At 40.6% G+C, this 13,937-nt stretch overlaps 1 protein-coding gene across 1 annotated transcript in view; it reads right to left on the bottom strand.

The window, feature by feature from the left end:
* Positions 1-13,937, bottom strand: part of MEGF10 (multiple EGF like domains 10) — a 194,556-nt gene that overhangs the window by 22,325 nt on the left and 158,294 nt on the right. The window contains exons 14-17 of the mRNA XM_004384295.2: positions 6,614-6,760; positions 5,406-5,540; positions 4,741-4,869; positions 1,002-1,130 (exon numbers count right to left, since the gene is read on the bottom strand). Of these exons, the coding sequence (XP_004384352.1) occupies positions 1,002-1,130; positions 4,741-4,869; positions 5,406-5,540; positions 6,614-6,760 (540 nt within the window). The remainder of the gene's footprint in view (positions 1-1,001; positions 1,131-4,740; positions 4,870-5,405; positions 5,541-6,613; positions 6,761-13,937) is intronic.

The following is a 13,937-nucleotide window of genomic DNA, read 5'->3' as shown; positions in this document are numbered from 1 at the left end:
ACAGAGATCTTGGGACAGTCTCCCCCCTTTCCATTTCTCTCTTTTAAATCACAGCTTAAGGTCTACAGCCCCTGTTAGAAAGTTCCAAAAGACTTGTTCACCCTCTTCTCTAATTAGTATTAAATAAGAAATTTAATTTGACTCAGCTTTCCTTCTCAGCGCATTTCTTGATTTTAAAATTATTCATTATTGTTAATGATTATCATAAATAATGCTTTCTTATCTTGTCTTCTTTATTCAATTGAAGGCAAGAGGGCAGAGAACAGTCTTTTCTTCCCAGTGATGCTCAGCTGTGGAGAACTTTGTCCTTTATATCTAAAAACCTCATAGGGAAAAAAAAAATGTAGAAACCTCTGTAGTTAAGACACCATGGGAAAATATGGGAAAAAGAACTAGAGCAGTGGTTCTCAAAGTGTGGTCCCTGGACCACAGCATCAGTAGCATCACCTGGAAAGCTGTCAGAAATGGGAATTATCAGGTCCCATCTCAGACCTACTGTAGACTAGATACTCTTGGTGTGGGGCTCAGAACTTTGTGTGCTAACAAGCCCTCCAGGTGATCCTGAAGCTCAGTAAAGTTTGAGAACCAGCAAACTCGATCTTTTCCAAGAACGCACAGTAAGTCAGGCGGTGAGGCTTGTTGTCTTCACTACCTTTCTAACCGCTATACGTATCCTAACCTTTGTGCTATTAGAATAAATGACAGGGAGTTTGATCCACATAAATAGAGTCTGGTGAAAGGAGAGAGGAGAAAGGAACTGCACACCATGATGCTATAGCATCCCTCCATCTCAGTGTCCTGATATAGAGACAGAATAGTCAGAATGTGATGGCTCTTAGCCACTGGGAGACATTTAGATATCTAGAGGTCATTGGCTAGACCAAACACCCCAGTGCCCGGGACCCTTGGTGAGTTCAGATCGTGCATGCAAAGGGCAAGGCTGTTTGTTTCCTCCTTGGGTGTGGCTCCTGTTGGTGAGCCTCCCAAGGCTTGTCACTTACTCTGAGTGCAGTAGAGCCCTGTCCAGCCAGGAGTGCATTTACATTCCCCGTCGTAGGCACTGCAGAAGGCCCCATTGTGGCAGTTGCATGTGTGGATGCAGTTTGGGCCCCAGTGAGCAGGTGGACATGCTGAAACCACAACATGCACGGAAGGGTTTTGTTAGAGTCTTGAGGCCAGCACCAGGCAGACAGAATCACATCCACCCTCACACGTCTCCTTGCATGTGAGAGCTAGCGATGTGCATCAGGATAGAGAGAGCACAGAGCCCCGATGCTGCATTCAAACCCAGACGGCAATGCTGACCACAACCACCATCGTTGCAGACATATGTACACGTTTACAGTCTACAGAGTGAGGCAGGAGTAGCAAAAACCGTCTCAAGTTTACAGATTCAGTTATTTAACAAACACATTCAACGCCCACTATGTACCTGGCACTGTTCTAAGCACAGGGGAGATAGCAGAGGACAAGACAAAGTTCGTACCACCTCAGGAAGCTTATATTTTAGTAAAGGAGATAGGTAAACCAACCAACCAACCAAAAAAATAATGGTGATAAGTGCTATGAAAAACATAAAACCAGAAAAGGCAAATGAAAATGACAGGAGCTACTCTTTTAGGGAAGCGCTCTCTAAAGAGAGGATATTCAAGCAGAGATGAGTGGGGAAAATGATTTGACTTAAGAAAGGTCAAGGGACCCACGTTCATACAATTTGTGTCTTTGATCTCTAAATGCTGCACTTTTTACTCTACTCCAGAGTTGTCACTATAGGCTCATTTTAAATGTTAAGGCTCCCAGCTGTATGTAAGAATTGGTTTACTTATAAAAGCTCTTAACTGAAGAAGCAGAAAATAATAAAACAAAATCATTAGGGGTTACTGACAATTGAAGAACAATCAAAAACTCAGATAAAGTATCTGTGAAATAATATCCAAGATTATGGGGTAAAATGATTTGATTCACAAAAAATACTTTTTATTTGTATCAGTGCTTCAGGGACATTATAATTGCTTAAAAAGATGTCCACCTATAATTTCTATGTGTTTACCCAGTAGGGAATATAGACCATAAGGACAATAAATAAATCAGAAATAATTAAACAGATGAAAAATAATTCTTCCATAATTCTGTACACCATTTTTGCCCAAGAGCAAAGGAAAAATAATAGCTGACATTAGACATCTGGAATGAACCTCAGAATGAATGAATTTTTAAGTATGACATCCTCATTTTACAGATGAGAAACCGAGGTCTAGGAAAGGTTAATAGTGATTTGTCCAAAGTTACACAGATTAAAAATAACATTTGTTACATGTTCGGTAAATACAGCTTCTCTCTTTTATTTATTTATTTATTTAGCAGTTGTTTTTTTTTTAATTGTGCTTTAGATGAAGGTTTACAGAGCAAATTTGTTTCTCATTAAACAATTAATACACATACTGTTTTGTGGCATTGGTGGCCAGTCCCACAATTTGTCAACCCTTTTCTGTTCTTGAACTTGGGTTCCCCATTACCAGCTTTCCTGTCCCCTCCTGCCTTCTCATCCTTGCCCCTGGGCTGGTGTGCCCCTTTAGTCTCATTTTTTTTTATAGGCCTGTCTAATCTTTGGCTGAAGGGTGAACCTCAGGAGTGACTTCATTACTGAGCTAAAAGGGTGTCTGGGGGCCATACTCTTGGGGTTTCTACAGTCTCTGTCAGACCAGTAAGTCTGGTCTTATTTTTGAGTTAGAAGTTTGTTCTACATTTTTCTCCAGCTCTGTCCGAAACCCTCTACCATGATCCCCGTCAGAGCGGTTGGTGATGGTAGCCGGGCACCATCTAGTTGGGCTGGACCTAGTCTGGTGGAGGCTGTGGTAGTTGTGGTCCATTAGTCCTTTGGACTAGTCTTTCCCTTGTGTCTTTGGTTTTCTTCATTCTCCCTTGCTCCAGGTCGGGTGGGGCCAGTGGAGTATCATAGATGGCCACTCACACACCTTCTCTCTTTTAAGGCCACAGCAAGACTCAAGTGTAAAAATGATTGAAGTGTCCAGTCTGTATAATACTCAGTGGAACACTCTTTACCTGAAACAACCTATTCCTTAGATGATAATTACCAAACTTTGTAAACCCTTTTTATGTTCACAATATATTTTTCTAAGATAACGCACTTGAAATGAGCTCCACTCCCTATATTGGCTATCATCAGATAATGGGAATGAGGATCATCCAGCTCTTATATTCCCAAAGGTAAATGTAGAGACAGGGCTTTAAAAAATCATTTACCCAAGGACACCTGCTGCTTTAAATGCATCCTTTTAATTTTTTAGTCTGTATTTTCGCTGTGAAGGACTATCTCTTTGTAGACAGGCTGACAATCAGCCAAGTAGAAATATTAAGGTAGTTCCACAAAGTCCATAAGGGAATCAATGAAATCAATGATCCCCAAGAGCAGCAAAGGCTTTTGCCAAATAAATCAGCTTCCTCTGGAGTGACGATGTGGGTAGGCAACACTATAGTCTCCATTCATGGTAGTGTTCCCATTTTTGTCCTTTCAAGCACATTCCACCTCTAAATGACGAAGTGACCAACTTTCAAAATAAACAGGAGCAAGGTATATCAGTCATTTTATGACAATGATATTGGTTTTTTTTTTTCTCCAAAAACTGTGCCTTTCAGTATCTGCTCTTCAAACTGTCCATATGCCAACCTGAATCAGTCAGAGCCCTTGCAACACATGTAGATTTAAACAGACTGTAGTAACTTCTGAAGTGATTCCCCCCCCCGCCCCAGATAGAATGATGCATCTAATACTTCTTCCCCCAAAGAGCTACCTTTCCAAGATCTATGCTGGTTTTTCAAAAGGCTCTTCTTCTTTATTCCTCAGAAATAGAATGCAGCTTGAACTACTCAAGAAAAAAAACTTCAGACAAAATGTATTGCTTATCAATTAATACTTGCAGGTTGACTGTAACTGTGAAGTCTGAATTAGATAACTAAGAAACTGCAGTGCAAAATCAGTACATAGTCATTTTTTGATTTCTCTTATGTGCATGGTGGGCAAACTCCACATGAACTGAGTATGTGCCAGGAAATTTACAAGAAATGGTACCAGATTACCCCAGTGGGTATGTTATTCCTTGGTCAACAGTTGACTATTTTAGAGGTTGCACTAACCCTTTCAAATCATTAATCAATGATTTACAGTGTTCTCTCTCCATGACATGTGTAATCTAAAAGTCATTTATAGTTCTTCATAGGGTTGCTCAGCTCCAGTCTCAGAAATACGGTGGTTGTGAGAGGCACTTGGGTGAGGCTGAGGTGGAGTTAAGCATGTGAGCTGCAGTTAGGTGGGCACTAAAGTTGGCTCAGGATCCCAACAGGTATCTAAGGCTCACATCATTGAAACTCTACTTCTTCATTTTCCCTATCATTAACTCTCCAGATAGCCGCATTGAAGAAACAGACTTCTAAGTGGACCTATTTTCATTTTAACTCAATGAATCATGGGTCACTGAAAATGCTACATATTTAGGTTCTTCCCAAGACATTATTCGGATCTAAATACAGGACCACTGCATAGAGCCCTTAATGAAAAAAAAAAAAGCAATTTAAAAACAATAATCATGTATCTTATAACTAGTCACATATCTTTCTTGATTATACCAGCACTCATACTTAAGTACTAAAGAATTTGAAAACCAACAAATAAAAAAGTTGGATTAGTTGTTCTCAGAGATTTGAGAATCAAACAAGACTTACGTTGAGAGCAGTCACTGCCAATCCAACCTGGGTAACACTGACAAGATCTGTCAATGGGATTACAGGTTCCGTTGTTGGTGCAGGTACAAATCCCTGCACAGTTTTTCCCAAATCTGCCACTGGGACACACTGTGAATAAACTATAGGTCAGTAACTCACAATCACATTCCATCTCACAGAATCCTAGACTCTCGGGACAAAAGGGACTCTAAAGGTCACCAACCCAGCTGCCGATCTAGTACTTGCCTCCACACACCAGCATCCCTCATGTTGAATGGGCTCATTTTCACAAACACATGAAGCCAAAGACCCTCACTAAGGCACCACAAACCATGAGGCATCATCACATTTCTAGAAATCTGACTTCCTGGCTCCTCAGGGAGTCAACATCCTTCCTCATATTGATTTTTCATGGGAGGATGTTTCCAATTAAAACTGAAGAGTTGCACAGCTCTGAGAATAAAGACATTTTACTAGAGTGGTAAGCCAGTTTTTCCAAAGCTCAAAGTCATATTTTCAGAAGCTGCAGACATAGCATACCAGAAGGCACTAAGAGCTAATAACTGAAAACACGTTCTTTGGGAAACCTGAGAGGAAGCTGGAGGACAGACCCCATGGGGCTTGCTCATCATCACATATCTCCCCGAAATGCATGTGAACTTCACCTTCATTGCAGAGAGCCCCCGTGAAGCCAGGTAAGCAGTCGCACAGGCCTGTGATGTGGTGGCAGGGCCCACTGCTGTGCACACATTGCGGGCACGTCTGGCTGCAGCGATGCCCGTAAAACCCAGGGGAACAAACTGGAAAAGAATGGAAATCCAGTTATACTTCCTGAGACACATTTCTCTCTCATTCCACGTTAGGCGTCTAGTTAAATTTTCTGGTAAGGTCTTCAATAGCCACATGCGAGTGGAAAAAATGAACTTAAAAAAAAAAATTGACACTGAGAATTTAACTTTTCCAAGTATAGAATAATAACCACAAAAGGAACAAGGGAACTCTTTAGTAATGAAAAGAAGCCACTACATTCTGAATTCCTTGAGGGCAAATGCCTTAGTCCTTTTTATTCCCCATGTATGTCCCTAATTATCCTGAGGCTTGGCATAGACCATGGTTCAAAACCTTACTGATGAACAAAGAAATGAATGAATGAAATAAAATTTGTAAATAGTAGCAAGTCCGAAATAAGAACTCTCAGACCATCTGTTGATCCTTTATCCTTTCAGAGTAATTCCTGGCAATAAATATACAGTCAGAGTTAGAAGATGTTTCCTGCTCAAAAATGGCTGAGGTTAATGATTGTGATTAGTCTTATATTTAATAAAAGATTTAATAAAATTTTACGAATCATTTCCTAACTCAAAAATTCCACTGAGCAATGTCAACAGCCCCCACTTTTAACTCCACAATTCTTTTTTCCCAAAGCACTGACTTTAAGACTCCTAGCAGGAGCATGATCTGCCGCAAGGTTTGGCTGATGCTGACTTTTGGTAATTGAGGTAAGGCCAATGCCAAGTTGCTGAATAAAATATTTAGAGGTCATTGGATTTCTGGAACACCATTTGCAAGATTTAAGGAAGGATCAAGAAACATATCCTGATGATGGTACCAATGGAGCAATGAAATCATTACTAAGAAGACTTGGTTAAAGCCCCATCTGTCAGGTTAGTGCTGAAGGTTAGACAGAATTAAGCTCATGGGGAAGTGCTATCGAGGTCAGTTCTGCAAAGGACAAGGTGACCTATTACACTCCTCTCTGCCCTCAACTGCAACAGAATATCACTGTAGACTGAATGGTGGAACAGAGATAATTATTCTGTACACGGTGCTCAAGGAAGGGAAGATGGAAATTAGCACCTAATGAGACACTTACTTCTCTGACAAGTGGTGCCTCTGAATCCTGGCGCACACTCACAGATGCCGTCATCGGGAGAGCATGAAGCCCCGTTTTTGCAGTAGCAGGGCAGGGAGCAGTTGGGGCCCCAGCGTCCCTCGGCACACACGCTGTCACAGTGGACACCTGAAACAACGTACACGGGATAAGCTTGAGTGAGAGGCCATGTGGGCGCTCCAGGGATTCGAAGCCAAAGACCACCACTCAGTTCACAGTATCAAATCTGAGTGATCACAGGCAGCAATGAGTGGAGGTGATAGAAGGTTTCAAATCCAGTTACCACCTCACACACACCAATACACAGCATTATCATAACATTAAAATAATACTCAGAACTATTTTCAATGGTGTCAAGCAAGAAAAGGAATAAAGTACCTCTGTTAGACTGCTTTTTTTCTTTAGGAGGAGGGAGCAGAGGGCGCTCTGCCTATTAAATGCAAAATTTATTAAAAATTTATTGAAATATTGTATCATGTACCCCTCAGTGACTTTTCTATCATCCTATTCTTTGTTTTTACACAGAAATGGACGAAGTGTAAAAGATAAGGCAAAGCAAAAGGTGGCTAAATTGTTTTACATAAATAAAACCCTCCTGTGGAGGAAAAAAAAAAAAGTGTAATCTTATTTTTTGATGATATACTGTGCAGGATAAAAAGATACATTAACATGTGCCACCGAATTCCTCTTTAAAAATTTAATCTGACATTGGACAGATACAGGCAGAATATCACAACTGATATTATTTATAGTTGTCTGAGCTATTTATTACTATGAAACTATATGTAGGTGTTTAACTCATCCTGGAAATGCAGAAACTTTGGAATCAGCCATGAGTCAATAAACAGATGCATAGAAAAACATAAAGAAAATCTGAGGTTGCAAAAATAAAAATAAAGCCAGGTTTTGTGTGAGGTAAATTGAAGTTTCTTTTGTAAGTTTGTATTTGAAATTCAGTGGGAGCCTCTATCTTGTAAGTAAGAATTCCTCACAACTCAAAGAAATGCTGTTTTCATTGAAAGGTAATAAGAGTGAGTTATAATTAGTGGTGAACTGGTGACTGCTGGCCTCAGACCAAATGAAAACATGGTAAGAACAAGCACACACAAGCACACACACACTCAAGGATTCCAGAACACAAATAACACCCAGCACCAAGGATGCTGAGAACGCCATGTTTTGTATTACAGTTTTTGCTTCTAAATCGATTAGGAAAAAAAGTCATCACAGCCTGGATCTTAACACAGAAGCGGCCCCAAACCATAACATGGACGTTACTAATCTGTACACAGCCATTCCTGCTGAACCGTAACTCTCCACTTTTTACTGCTCCTTTTTCTCCTTCTGAAAGTCTCCCACATGGTAAAGCGCGTTAAGTAGGCATGAAAACACGCAGGCCTCATTGTGTCTGGCTTTCACCAACAATGGACTTTTATTTCAGCTTGGACCACTGGCCAAAGAAAGGAAATCAAGCCTGTAATGAAACCAATTGAAGCTTAAACGTTCTCCATAGAATAAAATATGGAATTTGGGCCTATAATGTTTTTAAAATTTTTTTTTCTTGAGTTCACAAATAAATTATCTTTCTAAAAAATCCCTTTGGAAAAACTGAGATAGAATTGCAAATTCTATGCTCCCTAAATGTGATATACTAGCCACAGAGTCTTATCTGGTGTTTTTAACGACCACTATACTACTAGGCACTATTCCACCTCCCGTCTGTCAGTTTGTCATACCTGGTGGCTTAAGTGTTGCTATGATGCTGGAAGCTATGCCACTGGTATCTCACATACCAGCAGGATCACCCATGGTGGACAGGTTTCAGTGGAGCTTCCAGACTAAGACAGACTAGGAAGAAAAGCCTGGTGATCTACTTCTGAAACTTAGCCAATGAAAATCTTACGGATCACAGAACATTATCTGAGCTTTCGACTTGCTTACTTTGGATGCATCATTAGAAGGGAATGATCATTGGATGAGGCCATCATGTTTGGTCAAGTGGAGGGCCCGTGAGGGTGAAGGAAACCTTCAATGAGATGGATTGACACAACAGCCGCAACAATGGACTCAAACATACCAATAATCATGAAGATGGTACAGGACCAGGCAACATTTTGTTGTTATACGAGTTGGAGCTGACTCAATGGCCACTAACAACAACAATACTAAGCAGAAGCGTTAAACATATTGAGCAGAAAACCACTTGTAAAGAGGCTGCAAATCTAACTTGAGGAAAGTATCAAGGAGAGTAACCTGTTAGAGGCATCATTCTCTATTCAAATTCAAATCCTGAGCCCTATGACCCAGAGTCATGACTCCTTGTAAATAGCAGCCAAGAAGAGACTGACCAACACGGACGTTTTGATCTGGAGCCATCCAGGCTAATCCCAGTCAAGACTTGGAAGACATGGAAGCTGAGTAATTATTTGGTTAATCTGATCATCATCCTAAAAATTAGTCCTGATTTTTAACACTCTTTTGTGGGGCAAGTGCTTAAAAAACCAAACCAAACCTGTTGCCATCAAGTCGATTCCGACTCATAGTGACCGTATAGGACAGAGTAGAACTGCCCCATAGAGTTTCCAAGGACTGTCTGGTGGATTCGAACTGCTGACCTTTTGGTTAGCAGCCGTAGCTCTTAACCACTAGGCCACCAGGGTTTCCTGGTGAAGGCTTAGGAGTAGAAAAATAGCTATTTATGATGACTTAGTTTATCAGCTCCTTGCCAGATCTCTTCTTCACTTTATACTTGATAAATGCAGTTAAGATAGAATGAAGTACACTTTAGGTCAAAAGTATATGCTGCTTTCTTACTTTACAGGTTGTAATGATTTATGTATGACATGGTACATTCTCAATCACAACTTATTAAGAAAAATGACTGCAGGCCAGGCTGACAAATCTGAATCAAGTGATCTTTCATTTCCTATCTGATTCCTCTTACCTTAACAGGTTTGTCCAGCTGGTTAGCATAACCATCAGTCACAATCAACTTTATCAAGGTAATTTTGATATAAGCAATAATGCCCATGATATAGCAAGATCTATTGCAAAGATAAACTTGTTTCACATAATTTACCCATCACTTTATTTCCAGAGAATCATAAGAAATTCTAGAGGTCATCTATCAAACCTCCTGTCTCCAGTCATATAAGCATATTTCAACAGAACCAAACTTACTTCTAAATAACTTTTATTTCAGGATTGCAAAGAAATCATTCCTTTGAATAAAATTATAAAAATTCTACTACCAACCTCCCTCCCCCTTCCCCCCAAAAATTGCAACTCTTTTCTTTTTCTCTATCATCAGTAAAAATGAGTCATCATTTTGTGGATATTAATGCCTAATCTATTTGAAGACAAATATAAATTATGTCTCAGTCAGGGGGCAACTCCAGGTAAAAGTGGAAAGCTTTCTTCCTCTTGCTGCACCCTTGTCTCCTATTGCTGCTCATCCCCTTTCAGATGCTCTGTGCCCCCTTTTATCTTTCCTTTCATCCTATAGTCAGCAAAGGATAAGATCAATTAATTCTTGCAGATGTATTACTTCTCTAGAGAATATGAATATTTTAATACAGCACACATTTTAAAGAGCCTAAGAAATAAATCTCTAATTGTGGAATTTCAGGCAGTGAGGCTCATGGATGGAGTACTGAGTAAGTGCTTATCTAGGTCACACTAGGAATATGGCTGCCGGTATGATCTTGATGCAGTGAAACTTTCTCCAGGATAAAGAGTTGGAAGTTTGTAGTAAGCATTTGTGTGTGTGTGTGTGTGTCTCTGTGTGTGTGTGTGTTTATCCCTTGACTGTTTCCATTGATCTCATCCTACTCTTTGCCAGCTTCACTAGAGTCCTACAAGACATCTTTTGCTTCCTTATTTGTCAGAGAAAGAAAGAATTCAACTCAACAAATGTTCAAGGGCTGTGGCAGGCTGTAAGCCCTGCTGATGGCCACGTGAGAAGCTGTTAAAGAGGGATATAGCTCCAGGGTGATGAGGGCCCCATATCAGGCACACCAAACTCTGTCTTGGCATCATGGTCAGGAAAGGAGGTAACTCAAGAAGGGGAGGAAAGTTCCAGGCTAAAGAAACAGTGGGTGCCAGGCTCAGAGGCCCAAAGAAGTATATGTATATCCTTCAGAAATCACACGTGTTGGGTATGGCTGAAACTCAGGGTCTGAAAGCAGTTAGAGAGGAGTCTGGGCCGCTGGGCAGTGGCCCTGTCATGCGGTGGAGTGTGAGCTTCCTCTTGGTGTTAATAGGGACTGAATGAACAATTTTTAAGTAGAAGAGAGATGTAATTAAACTTGTATTTTGTAAGAGGACAGAAGATGTTTGAAGTTGGTGAGCCTGGAAGAAAGAAGACCTGTCAGGTAGCTGGCTTAGGCTACCCAGGTGAAATATGATAAAAACGACAAGATCTTGAACTAAATCAATTGTAGTTGGAATGCAGGGAAATGGATGAATTCTGGAGAGAGAGGAGAAAATGCAGATGCAGGTTCTCCCCTTCTTCCCACTCCACCCAGGGTATTTAATGAATTCTGGCAACTCCATGAGAGAGATGGTGCTTGCCTGTTTTTGCTCACTGCAGTGCTTAGCACATGGAAGGTGTTAAATATTTGTTGAATGAACCAATAAGCAAAGTTCCCCTTTCAAACGTAGTATTCAGAACCACTTTCCAACTGGATGGAGCAGACTTATCATTCTTTGTGTCCCTGAAGAAGGGAAGTGCACTCAAACCAGGGAGCCTACCACTTTTATTTAGTGCATCTAAAATGGTGACATTTCCCAGGTCAGGGTGGAAATGTCTGCCTTGCTTATTTATGAGAAGATATACTTTCTTGAGCTCAGGTCTGTGTTTTTTAATATCAGCCCAGATTATAATAGAGCAATAGAAGAATTATGAGACTACTTTAGGAAATTCATTTGGAATGTTTACCAAAGAATAGACAAAGACTTTAATACTAGTCACTTCAGGAAATAACTTCCTAAAATATTTGGAGGAAGGGGCAAAATGGGAAGGGGGTATCTTTAAATTTGCAGCAATCTCTGGTTCAGTGGAAGCATTTTTCCTGATAAATGTTCTAATGCTGATAAGGAGATCTGTGAGGGACTGTTTTTGCCAGGGTTGAAGACAAAGAGCTCTTTGATAGCCTTCGCAAGTTGCTAGGCAATAGCTGAATGATCGTGATAAACTTCAGCTAAGCAGCTCTAAAGAAATGTTCATGCATTTAATGCCTGATGCATTATGCCAGCAGCCTCAATGGGAAATCAGCATTCACTGAGCATTTGTGATTGCATGAATGCAGTAAATAAATCATCTGGGGTGTCACTGGTTCCCCTCCCAGAGAGATAACCCAAACTCCTTGTCCTGCTTAATTGTTATATTCCTTATGCCAGTATTGCAATATCTGGGGGAGTTAATGAATGAAAGAAATGATTCAGATTGTGTCTGTCCCCAGGCAACAAGCTGTTAAACATGTATTAGAGCAAAGAGAGAGATTTGCTAATAATAATTGGACTTGGTGATTATAGGAGAGAGGAACTATACCATTTAATCATAATGTGGTAACACTTTTTCTGCTTTTCTAATCTTCCAACCGACAAAGTGGTACCATACAGTCATGTACAGATGCGATTCCCTGGTGTGTCCGCCTCTGCTGACAGGGTGTCTACCGTGATAGAATGCGAGCTTCTGCAGGTTGAGACCTGGCATCGCTTTATCTTCGTGCTCCCAGTATCCAAGCACTAGGTTGCATAGGACATAGAGACACTCAATAAATGGTTGTTAAATCAAACCTTTCTATTTGGATACTATGAACTTTAAAGGTCCACTGAGAAAGAATCTGCTTTATAGAAGCAGTCAGGTTGAAAAACATCCTGATAAGTCACGCAAATCAGAGATGTTTGCGTTTGCGGCTGCAAAACAAAAATACCAGAGAGCATGGCCTGCCTTAGTCCAGACCCCAATAAAAGCAAACAGAACAGACTCCTGGGCAGAGTGGGAGATCTGGGAACTTTGGGGCCTTTTTCTGCAACTTTCTTCTCAGGAAACAACCCCTTCCCCATCCTCACTTCAGAGGCCTAGCAGTCTGCTTTTATCTGGCTCCCTGCCCCCAAGGCCACACAGACAGACAGATACATATGTGCGTGCATACATACTCTGTATTCCTCAGTACCTGAAAGGGTTAACTACTGAGTCATTTGCATTTGTAGATGATTGGGCTATTGCACGCTAATTAAAGCTCATTTATTCTAAAGTATTACCTCCCCCTTGAATTTGCTCTTAGCTGTCACAGGACAAAGGAAGCCAGGTCTCCCTTCATTATAATAATTCAGGCATCACTAAGCCCTATGAGAAACCCTGTTGGTGAAGAGTAGTCGCTGAAAATGCAGTTCAGTTAGTCAGCTGGTCAACCTTGGTCTGTCTCTGGTAACTTGTAAAGGTGGGCTGTCCCTTCTGGAAAAGGGCTGGGGCCACACCAGGACTAGATCTGTTTGCTAGGAAGAATGGAGAAAGAGCTCAGTAGGTGTGGGACAGGGACCCAAAATATGCAAGTGAAAAGAGTTCCCAGGTGACTTCGCTTTAGGCAGGGCTGGGAACCGGTTTTAGAGACTGCACAGGTTCCTAGACAGCTTGAATGAAATCTTGATCAGCTGTAATGCTCAGCAAATAGGTGTTTTGGCTGACTGAAGTCCCAGCAGAAAAGAAGAAAGAAAATATCTACATGTTTCTACTCTACTCAGCTCTACTTGGGCTATATATACATATACATAAAACTAATTATATTTCATTGACAATAGCTGTGTGTGTGTGTGTGTGTGTGTAGAAGATGCGTAGGAGAATGAGTCCAGGACACAGCCCATATCCTACATCTTGGATTTTTTTTTCATTTTTTACTGCAATCTGCCTCTTTTTGATATAGTTTATTGGCTAAACATTCTAGTAAATTAAGATTTTAAATAACCACATACAACACTTTCAGGCCTTTTGCAAAATAGTACATTTCTTTTGGAAATAGTATCTGGGATGCCAGATTCAACTTTTGCTTTGCTTAATCTTTATGTCAGTGCATTTTGAAGACTTATTTTATGAACAGGTGAAATAAGACTATGAATTATAGTTCCTTTAAGAGTAAAAGATAGTCAACCATGAGGCAACAGGGTGAAGTTATGAGGTGTGGTGAGTGACCCACATGGTAAGAAAGCAAGCTGACTTCCTCAGCATATGAGGTTAGGGTACGGCTTCCTCAACTGAGTTTTGTCAATTTCTTTGTGAGAAGGAATAATGCTCTCCTGACCCTTA

Source organism: Trichechus manatus, unplaced genomic scaffold, assembly GCF_000243295.1.
Source record: "Trichechus manatus latirostris isolate Lorelei unplaced genomic scaffold, TriManLat1.0 scaffold00121, whole genome shotgun sequence".
Taxonomy (NCBI): domain Eukaryota; kingdom Metazoa; phylum Chordata; class Mammalia; order Sirenia; family Trichechidae; genus Trichechus; species Trichechus manatus.
This window is presented reverse-complemented; position numbering and strand designations above follow the sequence as displayed.